At 54.0% G+C, this 15,841-nt stretch overlaps 6 protein-coding genes across 6 annotated transcripts; 4 read left to right on the forward strand and 2 right to left on the reverse strand.

Annotated features, from left to right (window-relative positions):
• Positions 1 to 1,083: 1,083 nt before the first annotated feature.
• Positions 1,084 to 2,748, forward strand: PFLUO_LOCUS6079 (4-aminobutyrate transaminase; the record flags this gene model as incomplete). The annotated part of the gene is made up of 4 exons (XM_073783591.1): positions 1,084 to 1,328; positions 1,388 to 1,423; positions 1,478 to 2,640; positions 2,702 to 2,748. 4 exons carry the CDS (start codon positions 1,084 to 1,086, stop codon positions 2,746 to 2,748), a joined length of 1,491 nt encoding a protein of 496 aa, XP_073640130.1.
• Positions 2,749 to 3,157: 409 nt separating this feature from the next.
• PFLUO_LOCUS6080 (transcription elongation factor spt4) lies at positions 3,158 to 3,653 on the reverse strand (the record flags this gene model as incomplete). Its single annotated transcript, XM_073783592.1, has 3 exons — positions 3,158 to 3,244; positions 3,314 to 3,511; positions 3,576 to 3,653. 3 exons carry the CDS (start codon positions 3,651 to 3,653, stop codon positions 3,158 to 3,160), a joined length of 363 nt encoding a protein of 120 aa, XP_073640131.1.
• Positions 3,654 to 3,950: 297 nt separating this feature from the next.
• PFLUO_LOCUS6081 (Palmitoyl-protein thioesterase 1) lies at positions 3,951 to 5,632 on the forward strand (the record flags this gene model as incomplete). Its single annotated transcript, XM_073783593.1, has 5 exons — positions 3,951 to 4,100; positions 4,170 to 4,250; positions 4,322 to 4,757; positions 4,810 to 5,540; positions 5,594 to 5,632. 5 exons carry the CDS (start codon positions 3,951 to 3,953, stop codon positions 5,630 to 5,632), a joined length of 1,437 nt encoding a protein of 478 aa, XP_073640132.1.
• A 246-nt stretch (positions 5,633 to 5,878) lies between these two features.
• On the forward strand, positions 5,879 to 7,515 carry PFLUO_LOCUS6082 (Hairy/enhancer-of-split with YRPW motif protein 2; the record flags this gene model as incomplete). Its single annotated transcript, XM_073783594.1, has 5 exons — positions 5,879 to 5,900; positions 5,951 to 6,021; positions 6,078 to 6,208; positions 6,262 to 6,374; positions 6,425 to 7,515. The coding sequence occupies 5 exons, from the start codon at positions 5,879 to 5,881 to the stop codon at positions 7,513 to 7,515; spliced, it is 1,428 nt and encodes a 475-aa protein (XP_073640133.1).
• A 434-nt stretch (positions 7,516 to 7,949) lies between these two features.
• PFLUO_LOCUS6083 (uncharacterized protein) lies at positions 7,950 to 10,182 on the reverse strand (the record flags this gene model as incomplete). The annotated part of the gene is made up of 2 exons (XM_073783595.1): positions 7,950 to 10,087; positions 10,149 to 10,182. The coding sequence occupies 2 exons, from the start codon at positions 10,180 to 10,182 to the stop codon at positions 7,950 to 7,952; spliced, it is 2,172 nt and encodes a 723-aa protein (XP_073640134.1).
• A 590-nt stretch (positions 10,183 to 10,772) lies between these two features.
• Positions 10,773 to 15,818, forward strand: PFLUO_LOCUS6084 (eukaryotic translation initiation factor 2-alpha kinase; the record flags this gene model as incomplete). Its single annotated transcript, XM_073783596.1, has 7 exons — positions 10,773 to 10,958; positions 11,014 to 13,056; positions 13,109 to 13,438; positions 13,487 to 14,489; positions 14,540 to 14,964; positions 15,018 to 15,456; positions 15,511 to 15,818. 7 exons carry the CDS (start codon positions 10,773 to 10,775, stop codon positions 15,816 to 15,818), a joined length of 4,734 nt encoding a protein of 1,577 aa, XP_073640135.1.
• Positions 15,819 to 15,841: the final 23 nt, after the last annotated feature.

Consider the following 15,841-nt stretch of genomic DNA (forward strand, 5'->3'; position numbering starts at 1 on the left):
CTTTCTCTTTTAGCCTAGCTATGCGTTGGCGAATCCTTCTTCAGCTGAAAGATGCGACGCACGGCACCCGGGGTGGAGCCGATCTACCAGTCACTCCTACTGTGTATCGCTTCAAATTGATTCGCTATCAACAATATTCTCGGCATTGGCCAACGTAACAGCAGATCTAGACTGTCGGTCAAGCGCTAAGAATTCACACCAATGGGTCAATCAGTGTCCAAGTCATGGAGATGAGGGATGGAGTCGAGGTTGACCGTGCGAAATATAATATGATCCTGGATGGCACTTTGCACATCCACCGCTGGATCAATTTTTGAGAGCCAGCATTGTTTGATGATTTGTCTACAAAGTATACCAGATATATCAGGCATTTCTTTTGAGTAAAGAGTCATTCAACCTCATCACACCACGTGATGGTTGACATTTGTGGAAGGCAGCAAAGCCAGTGGCTATATACATGTTACTGTCATCACTATCTCCATTATTGTTGGCTTTAATTGACGGGCTCAGGGTCATTCTCCCAGTTTGTGTCTTGGCGATTTCTTCTTCAGCCCAATCACTCGTTAGCATTTAATTCTGCGGCGAGAACGGGGAAAGAAAAAAAAAAACAAATCAACTGTGGTGGACATTAACTATTATTGAACATCCAAGCATCAATTGATTTGACTCAGGCGGGAAAAAGTCACCTGATCCACCGTGCTCTGTTCTGCCGTTCCATGGCATGATGGCGTCGACCACAGCAGAAACCTAACAACCCCCGGATTCACCTCGGCCTTTTCGGGTTGAGATGTCAACACCGTTCGGCACTTTGCGAGGCAGTCATTGAGTCCGCCTCCGAATTACCTCATCACCGCCGGCTGCCACAGCGTAGACTTACCCAAAGCAGACACTCCCCACATCTTCGCCCTCGGCCATATCTGGGGCTTCTGATTCGCCTACACCGCCGAAGCACGTCCAAGCTCCCTGATCTGATGGCCGATAACGTGTGGGGTGCGCCTGGATATAAACCGGGCCTCCTCGTCTTCCACTTTTTTTTTCTTCCCTTTCCCCTTGAGAAACACCAGAAGAGAAGAAGAATTCACCATGTCTTCCGTCCTCCGCTGCAGCACCAAGCTGCGTGCCGCCCGGCTCCCCGCCGCTCGTGCTCTGTCGACTACCGCCCGCCTGCGTGCGGAGCAGCCCTTCTTCCCCAATGAGCCCTCCGCTCCCTCCGTCAAGACGGCCATTCCCGGCCCCAAGAACAAGGCCGCCGCCGCCGAGCTGGATGAGGTCTTTGACGTGCGCAGCTTGAACATGCTGACCGACTACACTCAATCCGTTGGCAACTAGTATGCTTGCCCCTCGCCTCCGCACCGTGTGGAAGCTGACTCGTTTCTTTCCTTTCTAGCATCGCAGATCTGGATGGCAACAAGCTGCTCGATGTGTAAGTTTTTGATTAATTTTTCCTCCAATTGACCCCCCCGCTAATTGCAAGCAGCTACGCTCAGATCGCCTCTATCCCGGTCGGGTACAACAACCCGCACCTCCAGAAGGTCGCGCAGTCGCCGGAGATGACCACTTCGCTGATCAACCGTCCGGCACTGGGTAACTTCCCCTCCGCGGATTGGTCCCACATCCTGAAGACCGGTATTCTCAAGGCCGCTCCCAAGGGTCTGGACCAGGTGTTCACCGCCATGGCCGGCTCGGATGCCAACGAGACCGCGTACAAGGCGGCCTTCATGTACTACCGCCAGCTGCAGCGTGGTGGCCCGCAGGTCGAGTTCACCGAAGAGGAGCTGAAGTCGACCATGGAGAACCAGGGCCCTGGCTCCCCCCAGCTGTCCATTCTCTCCTTCAAGTCGGCCTTCCACGGCCGTCTCTTCGGCTCCCTGTCCACCACCCGCAGCAAGCCCATCCACAAGCTTGATATCCCGGCCTTCGACTGGCCCCAGGCCACCTTCCCCACCCTGAAGTACCCTCTGGAGGAGCACGCCCAGGAGAACGCGGCCGAGGAGCAGCGCTGCCTGCAGGAGGTGGAGGAGCTGATCAAGACGTTCCACAACCCCGTCGCGGCGGTGATGGTCGAGCCCATCCAGTCCGAGGGTGGCGACAACCACGCCTCGCCCGCCTTCTTCCGCGGCCTGCGCGAGATCACCAAGCGCAACAACGTGCTGTTCATCGTCGACGAGGTGCAGACCGGTGTCGGCGCCACGGGCAAGTTCTGGGCCCACGACCACTGGAACCTCGAGACCCCTCCCGACATGGTCACCTTCTCCAAGAAGGCCCAGACCGCTGGCTACTACTTTGGCAACCCGGCCCTCCGGCCCAACAAGCCTTACCGCCAGTTCAACACCTGGATGGGTGACCCCTCGCGCGCCCTGATCTTCCGCGGCATCATCGAGGAGATCGAGCGCCTGGGTCTGGTCGAGCACACCCGGATCACCGGTGACTACCTGTATGCTGGTCTCCAGGGTCTCGCCCAGAAGTACCCCGAGCACTTCCAGAACCTGCGCGGCAAGGGCCAGGGTACCTTCATTGCCTGGGACACTCCCAAGCGGGACGCATTTGTTGCCAAGGCTAAGGAGGTCGGTGTCAACATTGGTGGCAGCGGCCAGAGCGCTGTCCGTCTGCGCCCCATGCTGGTCTTCCAGCAGCACCACGGTATGTTTTGTTCTTCTCTTGTTCATCATGAATCGCTTCGCTGACCTACTTTCTTTTACAGCCGATATCCTCCTGGAGAGCATCGAGAAGATCATCAAGCTCCTGTAAAGCGGTTGAGGATCTTGCTTCTTTCCTTTGTTATTGAAAACTAATGAGCGCATTTGGTTGTTTTATTTAACTATCTTTTGGACACGAGTTCATGCCAATTCAAAAGAATCTGTACATTTCATAGACAAGACATGCTCCTGATCGCCATCTTTTAGTCTATTGCCAGAGCCCGCGGGCTATATAATATGGGACACCTCGACCGGAAATTGTAGAAACGCTCATTAAGAAAAGCAGCCATGTGGCCGATTGGCCCATTCCATAGCACATTGAAGACGAAAATATGTGAAGCCAGTCCCGATGCTTGCGACCATTAACTCCCGAACGACCGGAAAACATTGCAAAAAAGTGTGGGAATCCCAAGCGGGCTATCGACAGGATGGCTGGGTGAAAGGTATCGATGGCGAATAATTCATGACTCCTCCTCACCGGTGCTCCCATCGCGAGGAACGTATTTGACACCGGAATCCTCGAGGCTGTTGATAATATATTCCGGAAGCTACAATCCACGCAAATAGCAGTTGTTAGCACAAGTCTCGCCTCAATAATCCAGCGAGAAATCACCCACCGTGCCCGTCACTTTGGTCGCATATGTCCCCGGGACATAGTTATTCAACCGCTGCCAGCGCGCCACCCAGCTGGCGTTCGGGTCGCGTACAGCGATCAACCCCTCGAAGACCTGCGACGTGCATTCTTGGATGGCGTCGGTATTTCCGCTGAGTTGGAGGATGTTCTCGCAGTTTGGACAGCCGTCGCGCATGAATTTCTGCCCGGGGAGTGTGGTCAGTGTCCGTGCTGGGCTGGAGGTGGGGGAGTTGACAAAGTCTTACTGTGTGAGTTTGGACGACGGAGCAGACCATGCAGGCGCGCAGACTCCGCTGGTGGTTTGGTGCTGCGTAGAAGGACATGGTGGGAGGGAATGAGGTGAGGTGAAGGAAGGGAGAAAAGAGAGAGAGAGAGACAGACAGAGAGGCTTCCAGAAGGACGTTGGATGCCAAGCCCGGAGGGGATCGCCCTACAACTTTTTGGAGGCAACTCGTTCTTCCTCTTCTCTCTTTCCACCTTTCTTCTCTCACTCTCACTTTCCACTACTGCGAACGGGGGATCTGCCTCGCTCTCTTTCTCTCCCTTAACACCCGCACTCACCTTCCCTTTTTTCCTCCCCCCCGGAAATCTCCCCGACCCCCGGTCTCGTGCCCGTCCCAATGACTTCAGACCAAGAGGCCGCCACCGCGCTCAAGGTGCAAGGCAACAAGGCCTTTGCCCAGCATGACTGGCCCACAGCTGTCGACTTTTATGACCAGGCCATCGCCAAGTACGACCAAGAGCCGTCGTTCTTTTGCAACCGGGCCCAGGTACGTGCGACGATTTGCCGGTGCGGCGATCGCCATCGGACGGCATTTGCTAACTCTGGCGCTGATTAGGCCCAAATCAAACTCGAGGCTTTTGGATACGCCCTTGCGGATGCGACCAAGGCGTTGGAATTGGACCCCAACTATGTCAAGGTTGGTCCCCCTGTCTGCACCTGCTGATAGACCGAGACAAGCAGAACTAAATTTTGGCGTTGTCTGTTTAGGCCTTCTGGCGTCGTGCCCTGGCAAACACGGCCATTCTCGACTACAAGGCGGCCCTCAAGGATTTCAAGGCTGTGGTGAAACGCGAGCCCGGCAACCGCGATGCGAAGCTTAAGTTGGCAGATTGTGAGAAACTGGTTCGCCGTATAGAATTCGAGAAGGCGATTGAGGTTTCCGAACCGCCATCTGCATTCGAGGGGTTGGACATCGATGCGATGCAAGTCGACGATGGCTACGACGGTGTGCGCCTCGGGGACGAAATGACCCAGGAGTTTATCGATGACATGGTCCAGCGGTTCAAGGATGGCAAGAAGATCCACCGCAAGTATGTCTTCCAGATAATCAAGACTGTAAAGGATCTCGTGTACGCCGAGCCGACAATGGTGGAAATTGGAGTGGATGCGGGCAAGAAACTGACGGTTTGCGGTGACACGCACGGTATGCTTGGATTGATGTTTGAGGATGAGGACCAGCGCTTACTTGACTATAGGTCAATTCTTCGATCTGCTGGAGATTTTCCGTCGAAATGGCCACCCCTCCGATACCCACGCCTATCTCTTCAATGGTGACTTTGTTGACCGGGGCTCATGGTCCACTGAGATTGCCCTGCTCCTCTATGCTTATAAATGGCTGCGGCCGAACGGTCTTTTCCTCAACCGCGGTAACCACGAGACAGACGACATGAACAAGGTATACGGGTTTGAGGGCGAGTGTCGCGCCAAGTACAATGAGCGGGTATTCAAGGTGTTCTCCGAGTCCTTCTCGGCCTTGCCACTGGCCACCTTGATTGGCGAAAAGTACCTCGTGTTGCACGGCGGTCTCTTCTCTGATGACAAGACAACGTTGGAGGATATCCGGAAACTCAACCGCCACAACCAACGCCAGCCGGGTCAGTCAGGCCTGATGATGGAGATGCTCTGGACAGACCCGCAGACCGAACCCGGGCGCGGCCCCAGCAAGCGCGGTGTCGGCCTTCAATTCGGTCCGGATGTGACCAAGCGCTTCTGTGAGAACAACGGCCTCGAGGCCGTCATTCGATCGCACGAAGTCCGCATGAATGGATATGAAGTCGAGCACGACGGCCGGTGTATCACGGTCTTCTCAGCCCCCAAGTACTGCGACTCGACGGAGAACAAGGGTGCCTATATCAATGTCGGGCCTGACCTCAAGCTGGAGTACCAGGTGTTCGAGGCGGTGCCGCACCCGGACATTAAGCCCATGGTAAGTACCGTCCGTCCTCAACTGGACGGAGTGATAGCTGACTTCTGTTTCAGGCATATGCGCAAAACTCGATAATGTCGTCGATGATGTGATGATGTGAGGCGACCAGACCAGATGAAATGATATATCCGGAATTTTTTGGCGTTTGATCAGACCCTAGAACTGTTTCTTTGTATGTATGAGGAGGATACCACTTGGGCTGGCTGTTGTTTGTACCATTTGGCGTAGATCATCATCCACGGGGGGCGGTGTGCTGCCCCTCCATTCTGCCCCTCCATCTTCTTTCTCTCCATGTTTCTTTTCCTTCCCTATCCCGAATTAATCTCACCACAATAATCATGGAATTCGATCCCAAGACCCGTGAGTCTGTCGCCTCGGCCTATATTCCGCCGCTCAGCTGACTCCGCCAGCCCAATATCTCACCTCGGACAAGTCGAGCTTCGCCTCAGTCTCCGCCCATGAGCGCTGGCCCGTCATCATCGTAAGCTTCCCGCTTCAGATCCAAGTTCCGGCACTGATTGGGTGTAACGACAATAGACCGGTGCCATTGATGATCTGCATCGCACAGTCGGCAGTGTCAATGACGAGGAGAAGCGCCAAGAGGGCAAGAGCATCATAGAGAAATTAGCCACGCTGAAATACGAGCTGCAGCATGACCGGCAGCTGACGTGAGTGATTCTCTTCAGGTTTGATACCAAAACTGACATGAACTGGTTTCTAGGCCCCTCACCGATGATGGTCACCCCGATATCGCTCAGTATAACCAGGAGTTGCAGCAGCGCGGAAACCCTACATGGCACAATGTGCCGTGGCTCTACTCGGAGTGCTATCTCTGTATGATGCGAACTTTCTTTTCGGAAACAGACGATCCTGACAATTGACAGACCGACGCATTGAGACTTTCTTTTCATTGTCGCAACATTGGAAGGGATATGACGTGTTTGCGCGCCAGAAGATGTCTACCTTCAAGTCCTCCCGCCCTGCCGTGCTCGAGCTGGCCTCGCGATACCGCGAGCTGGCGCATGAAGCTGAGGCAGGCAAAGGCCAGGACGGCAGGTCGCCTGCAGAGGTCGAGCAAGCCGAGAAGCTTTTGTTCTCGGAGATGTGCGAGATCTGTCTGTGGGGCAATGCGACGGACCTGTCGCTCCTGACCTCTCTCACATACGAAGATATCCAGAAGCTGCAGGGCTCGCAGGCGCGCCAGACATCGCAGAAGAACATACTCGTGAACGACCTCGACGCTGCTTTCGCGGTGCTGCAGAAGGCACGCAGCGAGAAGAAAGACGGCGAACGCCGAGTCGACATTGTCCTCGACAATTCCGGCTTTGAGCTGTTCGTCGACCTGATCCTCGCCGGGTACTTGCTGTCCGCCGGACTGGCTACAACCATTGTGCTGCACCCCAAACGCCTCCCCTGGTTTGTGTCCGACGTGACACCCAAGGACTTTTCAGACCTGCTCAACACGCTCGTCGATCCGCAGGCCTTTTACACTGCCCCCGATGATTCGGGCAAGACCCACCCGGCGCTGTCAGACAAGGAGGTCTCCGACGTGCAATTCCTCTTTGAACAATGGAGCCAGTTCCACCAGGACGGCCAGCTGATCGTCCGCCCGCATCAGTTCTGGACTACCCCTGGCTCCTATTGGCGCATGCCACACCTTGCACCAGAGCTGTTCGATGATCTGAAGGAAAGCGAGCTGGTTTTGTTCAAGGGTGATCTCAACTACCGCAAGTTAACCAACGATGCCGCCTGGGACCCTACCACCCCCTTCACAACTGCTATCGGCCCCATGGGCCCGAAGTCGGGGATTCGTGTCATGGCTTTCAGGACGTGCAAGGCTGATACCGTCGTCGGTCTTCCGGCGGGTGAGGATGAGAAGCTGCGCCAAATGCCGGGTGGTGGTGGTTCGGAGGGCCGCAAGTGGGCCTGGAGTGGCAAGTGGGCTGTGGTTTCGTTCTCGGATGGCCAGGCTTGAGTTCAGTTGAGGGTGGAATGTCTTGGATCAGACAAGCTTGTTTGATACATGGTTTTCGCTGTTTGATATACGTGGACATAGATGATAGAGAAGACTTCAGTTCAATGTTGTTTCGCCTCGATAGAAATATATTGAGTCGTGTTAATATACCAATCAATCCCCAAAACTGGAGAGCTGGCTTCGTTAGCGGATTGAGTACACGGTCGAGTGGGAAAAAAGAGCCGATAATGAATAAATGGCGAGAGACTCCTGCCCGAGCATGTCTACAAGTAGAACCAGATAGACCGAGAACCAAGCCTTCGACCAGTAAAATTAAGAAGAAAAAAAGGGGATCTGAAAAAGACACAGCCCAGGAAACGCACGCCAAATACAGCACCAAAAGACCTCTGCTCCGTCTCTCCCAATTGAAACAAGTCCCGACCCAGAATCCATAATCACCCAGCCCCAGCACCCGACGTAACAGCCGCCCTCACATTCTCCTTGCCCAACGCCCTGCTCTTGCGACTATCGTGTTTCTGTCTGAGCCGTGACCGGGCAGCCGCAACGCGCTCGGGAGATAGATACTCGCTCTGCATATCGCTGAGCCCATACCGCTTGCCAACCCGCTCGCCACCCGCAATCGTCGATCCGGCATAGCCGCCTGTGCGGGAGGCAGGGGGTCCGGATATCGAATCCAGAGTTGACTTGATAGATGATCTCTGGCGGTGGTGGGTGTACGTCTTCCCTTGTCCCGGCTCGTCTGTCTCGGTCAGATGGCGAGATCGGTAGGTGCGCTGGTCATCTTCTCCTGCATGCAGGTACTTGGCGTGGCCCTGGGGATGGGAGTGGAATTTCAGCGCCGCGGCATCGGGCGGTGATGACGGCGGTATGGCGGCGAGATCGGCGTGGTAGGAGGTGCGTGCCTGGTGAGGTTTTGGAAGGATTTCGTTCAGGTAGTGCGTGACCTCGTCGTCTTCGGCGGCGATCTCCCGCGCAGCGCGCCGGAGGTCGAATGCCCCTATCGTGGAATGACGGGTGAAACGGTCTTTGGAGCGTGGGCTTGGGCTGGGCGGTGCATCGAGGTCTCCGGTTGCGTCTTCTGCGGTCTCCAGCATCACATTGTGGCCGCCAAAATCTTGGACTTGGACATCTGTGTAATTCTTCCGCGGGCTGAGGGAGTGCCGTCCCTCGGGCCGGAAAGAGTATTGCTCCGTCGCGGCAACTCTCAGCTTCAGCAGGTCGATCTGGTTCTGCATGCGCCGGTGTTCTTCATCGTATGTCTTTCTCAGGGTCTCTTCGGACTTGCGGTGTTCTTGTGTGGTCGTCCTGAGTCGGTCGCGGTATTCCTGGATCCGCGCTTCCAGCTTCGCCTCTCGGGTTTTGAATTTGGATTCCTTGTCCTTGCGTCGGCCTTCGTAGCGCGACATCTCCTGCTTGACGCGCGCCAGAGTCTGTTTGAGCTGGGTGTTCTCCTTCTCCAATTCCTGGGCTTTCTTCTCCGAACTTCGGGCCAGATCTTGGAGCGTGGTGAGGTCGGTAGGCTGGCGTTTGATATCCCCGAGTTTGGCGTTTGCTTGGTTCAACGCAAGCTGGGTTTGACGCAATTCATCTGTTGAATTCCGCGTAGCCGGTTCTTCAGGCCCATCGACCATATCACCGCTGACCACGTTGTGTTGTTCAAGAAGTTTGCGGAGGCCGGAGACTTGTTGTTTATATTGCAATGCAAGAGCCGTCTGTTTGGTCAGGTCTTGAATCAAATGCTCCTTATCTGCCGGCGAGCCACCTTCCACCATGGTAGATGCAAGCTGTGATACCTGGCGTTCCATTTCATTGACTTTGTCCTCTTCTTCCCGAAGTTTATCCGTCAACCGCAGGGCCTCGGAGTCCTTCTTGCGCGCATAGGACTTGGCGATCGACCGGTAGTGGATCAGTTTCTTGATCTCGCGATTGGTTCGGACGCGGTAGTTGTCGAATTCCGTCTTCCAGTACTTACCCGACTCTGAGCGCGGCTCCTCCAGATTGATGGTGATATCCTCATTGCTCGTGTCTTCTTTCGTTCGGGAACGCGTAGGGGATTTCGCGGGTGATGATTGCGGCGATTTGCCATTTTTGGACGCGTTATCGCGCGCATTGAGTAGTGTCTGGGTCAGTTTGCTTCGCGGTTTTGAGCTCCCGTCTGATGAGCCTGACATCCACTGGATGCTCAGGTTGCCTGAGGGGTTGGGAGGCGTCTTGGTCAGTTTGTTCGAGCTGCCGTCCCGTTTGCCCTCGTTGTCGACAACGCTTTCACCGAACGAAACAGTCTTGCGCCGATTGGATATCGTGCCAGGTGTGACGAGGATGCTTTTCGTGGGAGAACCCGGGTTGATCGCGTCGCCAGCCAATGCTTTGGAGCTTTCGTCTTCGACCACGATGCGCGCGGGTGACGGTGCCGAATCACTTTTACTTCGTTGGTGACCAAGGGTTTTCTTTGGCTGTGACACGCGCTCCTCCTCCTCCTCTGCGGCGGGCGTGCCAAATAAGGCACTCTTGAACGCGCGAATCGCGAAAACGGGAGCCGGGGTTTCGGGCGGCTCGAGCAGCCTCGAGTTGTCTGTAGAGGAGAATCGCGTCAGTGAGTCGCGTCGAGGCAAATTACAGTCTGTAGAGCCTACCTGGTTGCTCGGACCCAGTCATCCAGTCGAGCATCTTGACTAGGTGAGGTGAGATGTGAGAAGCAAACAAAGAGCGTTTGTTTTGGGCGGAAAAGCAGAAGCGCCGAGAGGCTTATCGATTACGAGTCACGAGTCCATGCGGGAAGTATACCTCCACGCTGCCCAACATCTCGCCCACTATGATGGTATTTAATTCAAGATCAACATTCTACTCACCTCGTGCCTATTATTAATTCATGTCAGCTTCAACCCTGATAGCTAAAACAACTTGGTTTGGAAGATACAGCTTGTCCGGTGTCCCCAGGCATAAACAACCGCACCGCTCGTATGACTCTTTGGGGACTGGCAGTAGCTGCCTATACCATCGAGTATCATCTATCCGAATAGCCATCTCTGCCGATTTGAAGCACATCCATGAAATAAATATAGTTAAGATGTCACCACCACTAAGCTTCGTCCCCGCGGTTATCGATAAGCCACTGACCGCCTGGTTGTCACCGCAGAAAACCAAAGGTCTTTCTGTTCACCACAACACGCTCTGTATTTTCCCCAATGCCCTTTATGTCGTGTGTCCAGGGACGGATGTAGCGCGGGCTGCGAAAGCAAGCCCTCGATGCCGCGACCATGCCTCCCAAGCACAAGAAGAAGCCCATCCGCGACAAGCAGGCTTCCTCTGATTCATCGACCTTGACGTCGCCCGTGCAGACCACAACCAATTACCGCGAAATCCACCAGAACGAAGTCGAGGCCTTGCAGTCTATATATGGCGATGACTATGAGCAGGTTGAGAACCGGCGCTCGGCATGGCAGGTAAGGCTCCCATGGTTTGCCGTTGCGGGCACGACTGACGGCGAGACATTCCTAGCAATCCTCTGATGTGACATTCAAACTCCACCTACGGGCCTCCTCCAACCCGGATGTTTTACTTGTCCTGCTGGTTGAGCTGCCTGCCACATATCCAAAAACAGTCCCCAATCTCTCGTTGAACAATCTCAACGATCTACGCGATGGAGCCCGTTCGAGAGTACAGGAGATCATTCGGAACAAACCGAAGACACTTCTGGGAAGTGAAATGATCTATGAGCTGGCGGTGTCAATTCAAGATGTTTTGGAGGACGTCGCCCAGGCCCGGGAGCAGGACAAGGACCTGCCAAGCCTCGAGGAAGAGCGAATGGAACAGGAAGCTGCCGCCATGCAACAAGCCGAGTTGGACAAGCAAGAGGAGCTCCGGAAGCAAGAAGCCGCAAATGCAGAAGAAGATCGCGCACTGCAGGAAATGATTCAGGATACGATTCGACAGCGGACCAAAGCGCGCAGTATGAGGCGCAAGAGTCGAATTGGCGGGGTGGAATCGAATGAGGTCGGCAATCTTACAGAAAGCACCCCTGGCGCCATCGCCTTTGACCCGCCGTTAGAGGTGAATGACACCGACGAACAGCCCATGGCCTTCCGTGCCGTGCATGGAAAGTCCCTGCTGCAAAGCAGGCAATTCAAGAAGACGTTTATTGTGCGACCCGTCGTTTCCGAAAGCCGTTCCTGTGTTCCTCAACTCGTCCTCAAGGAGCTTACCTTGCACGAAAAATTGTCGGGTGCCTTGACATTCAGAGAGCAAATGCGTACTAGCGAGGATAAGCTAGAGGGACTGAAGCGACTACGGCATCAGAACTTGGTCGATTTTGTGGGATTCAAGATTGACCGCCCGCCGACACACTACGATTCGCCTGACAACTCCTGGATTGTGTTTTTTGTTCTGGAATTTGCAAACAAAGGTTCACTTTCTGAGCTCCTTGATATTGTCGGCACAGTTGCTGTTGAGATGCTCCGTGGCTGGATGATTCAACTGCTCGAGGCCCTGGAATTCTATCACCGCAGTGGCTTCGTCCATGGCAACATTCACTGTGGCTGCGTGATGCTCTTCAGAAATCCTTCCGGTGGAACCATCGTGAAGTTGCAATCTAGTATCGAAGAGGCTTTGCCGGAAAGTCCTGGCGCGAAGCGTTCGTTGACAACGTCCAAGTCACCACTCTGGCTGCCCCCGGAGCTGACGCAGGATGGTGCGTCGCCTACCATGAAGACGGACGTCTGGGATTTGGGTATAGTCCTACTTCAAATGGGCTTTGGGAAGGATGTTCTCCAGCGGTATACCTCAGCCAACCAACTGATGGTTTCGATGGGACTCTCACCACCGCTGCAAGATTTGCTTCGTGAATTCTTCCGTCCAGACCCACGCAAGCGTCCGACGGCGTTCCAGTTACTGCCTTCTGAGTTTTTCCGCGTGGATGCTCCTTTAGCCATGCGGGATAGAGTTTCGAACTCAGTTTCACTACAGAGGCGGCCACGACTTGACTCTCTCGGAATTATGCCAAACCTTTCGCGATACCACCAAGACTTTGATGAGGCAGGGCAGCTGGGTCGTGGTGGCTTTGGACAAGTGGTGAAAGCGAGAAATAAACTCGATGGCCGCTTTTATGCTGTCAAGAAGATTTCGCAAACCTCTGCTGCGGCATTGAAAGACACGCTATCGGAAATCATGCTTTTGTCCCGACTGAACCATCCATACGTCGTGCGGTACTACACCGCGTGGTTGGAAGAAGACTTCAATCAGATCCAAGAAGAGGCCATTTCCTCTACAGATGGCGATCCTTTCGCTAGCCAGGGCCGGCACGATTTCAGCACCGGCGGTCTTGACTTTATCAGCTCCAGTGGCTATCCCAAAATTGAGTTCGGGGCTTCAGATAGTGAAGACGAAAACGAAGGCACACTTTCTGAGCAAGGCACCGGAGAGACCCCTGGAATTTCTACAGCTGGCACGGGACAAGCCGCTGAGCTCGCCCGTATGAGATCTGGCTCTTATGCACGGCCCGTGCTGACGACTCTCTACATCCAAATGGAGTACTGCGAAAGACATGTGAGTTTTTTTTCCTCATGTACTTGTGAATCCAGAGGCTAATATCACCCAGACCCTGCGCGACTTGATCAAGAATGGCTTGTATGACGATATTGATCGCTCATGGCGCCTGTTTCGACAAATTCTTGACGGCTTGAGCCATATCCACAGTCATGGCATCATTCACCGTGACCTCAAACCAGACAATATTTTTATTGATGTAGCCAACAATCCTCGCATCGGAGATTTTGGTCTTGCTACTAGTGGTCAGTTCACCACCGCCGTTCGCTCATCTGCAGCGGCAGACTTTGAAGGGAACTTCACTCGCAGCCTTGGGACGACGTACTATGTTGCGCCGGAGATGAAGTCTGGATTTTCCGGGCACTACAACGAGAAAGTCGATGTAAGTGGTTTCTTCCCAGTTCTTCCGATCTATGCTCATCCACTTTAGATGTTCTCGCTCGGTGTCATTTTCTTCGAGATGTGCCAGCCGCTGCCAACGAACATGGAACGAGACCACACATTGCGTGCAATCAGAGAAAAAAACCATGTCTTACCAGCTACATTTCAAGATTCCGAAAAAGCAGTCCAGGGTCAAATTATAGAATCACTGTTGAGCCACAGCCCAGAGGAGCGTCCCTCAGCATCCGATCTTCTTCGCGGGGGCAAGATCCCTCTCCAAGTAGAAGAAGAAACCTTCAGGAGAGCTATCGTGCATTTGCTGTCAGATCCGAACTCACCAGACTACAAGAAAATCCTCTCGGCCATATTCTCCCAATCTCCCAAGAAATTTGAAGACATTGCCTGGGACATGGATTCCCACAGTGCACCAGCAGCCAATGAACTGCTTGTTCAAGGGCTTGTCAAGAAGAAACTGACTTCAATATTCCGAAGGCACGGTGCTGTGGAATCACCTCGTCAAACGCTTTTCCCGCGGTCTCAACATTATTCCGGTGGAGCTGTGCGGCTGTTGGACTCAGCTGGCAACCTTCTACAATTACCGTTTGACTTGACAGTGCCAAACGCACGCGCTATTCCGCGACAGGATCCATCATTGGAGAAGACTTTCGCTTTTGGCACAGTCTACAGAGAATCCACTCATGGCAGTGAGCCCAGATCTCACCGCGAAGTCGACTTTGACATCGTCTCCTACAACACACTGGATCTAGCACTGAAGGAGGCGGAGGTGATGAAAGTCCTGGACGAGGTCCTTGAAGAATTCCCTCCGCTGCGATCTGCTCCGATGTGTTTCCTTGTCAACCACTCCGACCTGTTGCAACTGATCATGGAATTTTGTCGCATTACACCCTCTCAGATCCCGTTGGTGAAGGAAGTGATCAGCAAACTGAATGTTGGGAAATGGACGATGCAGAAGATCCGAAGCGAACTTCGATCCCCAGCCATTGGCGTTGCTTCGACTTCCTTGGACGATCTTGCTCGATTTGACTTCCGAGGTAAGTAGCCTTCTCAAGTGTTTCGTTTATCTCTGCTCACCCTACTTCAGACTCCCCGAAAGGAACCCAGAGGAAGCTCCAGACTATCATGGAGGGAACCGAATTCGCAGAGCGGATTGCTCCTATCTTCGCGCGACTAAATGTTCTCATGACCTACATCCAGTGCTTTGGCGTAAAGACAAAGGTCTACATCAATCCGCTCAGCAGCCTGCATGACAAGTTCTACGGAGGCAGTGTGCTTTTCCAGTTGGTCTTTGACAGCAAGCGGCGAGATGTGTTCGCGGCGGGTGGTCGATATGATGGCCTGATAAAGGAGTTCGCACCCAAGGTCTTGTCCAGTCGCCCGCAGGCGCACGCGGTGGGATTCAACCTTAGCTCTGATCGTCTCGTTTCCTCCATGGCCGACTACATGAAGGTCAAAGCTCCACCAAAAGATTCTGAAGCTGGTGCTGAGCTCTACTGGACAACCCGAAGAGTAAGTAATGCGCTTAATATCTCTGCTCATTTACTAAATAATAATGAAAATAGTGCGATGTACTCGTCGCCAGCTTCGACGCCACCGTCCTCCGCACAACGGGGGTGAAGCTGATCGAAGAACTCTGGACAAACAACATTAGCGCCGAATTGGCAGTAGATGCCTCATCTCTCGAAGAACTCCTGGCCAAATACAAAGACCATAATCACCGGTGGATCGTCATCGCAAAGCAGGACAGCAAAGAGCGTGGGTTCAAAGTCCGCAACCTGGTTCGCAAGGAGGAATTCGATCTCCGCGGCGCAGAACTCGTGTCCTGGCTTCGAGCAGAGGCCCAGGCGCGCCAACACCGCGAGGGAACAGCCGATCAGCGCCAGTCTCGTCTGCCGAGTCAGCAGGATGCATTAGCATCGAATGAGAAGGCGAATGATGTGCGCATTCTCATCCCACAGCACCGGAGCAAGAAGACCAACCGGAGGAATATCGTGGAGTCAGGTATGTATTTTTTTCCATTTTCGTTTCTCAAAAGTCATTCTAACAATCCGCCAGCCCTTGTGAGCTCGCGCGAAGTCGCAGAAAACGCGCGTAACGGTCCCATCGCCGCTATCGACACCCGCGACGACGTCCTCAACTCCATCCGCGACACGCGTCTCGCTGACCCAGACAGCTGGCGCACTGTCATTCAAAACGCACCGCTGACGGAACGCAAATATCTGAGCCAGGTTTACGAGCTGCTTACAGATCTGGCAGCCGAGAGCCGTGCTGGTGGGGAGAGCGGGCAGAACTATACAAACGCCTTTATCTACAACTACCGCACTGGCTCGTGTGTGTATTATGACCTTGGATACAGTGGATGATTTCTTTTTGTTCGCATGCGTGG

The sequence above is a fragment of the Penicillium psychrofluorescens genome (assembly GCF_964197705.1).
Source record: "Penicillium psychrofluorescens genome assembly, chromosome: 4".
Taxonomy (NCBI): Eukaryota; Fungi; Ascomycota; class Eurotiomycetes; order Eurotiales; family Aspergillaceae; genus Penicillium; species Penicillium psychrofluorescens.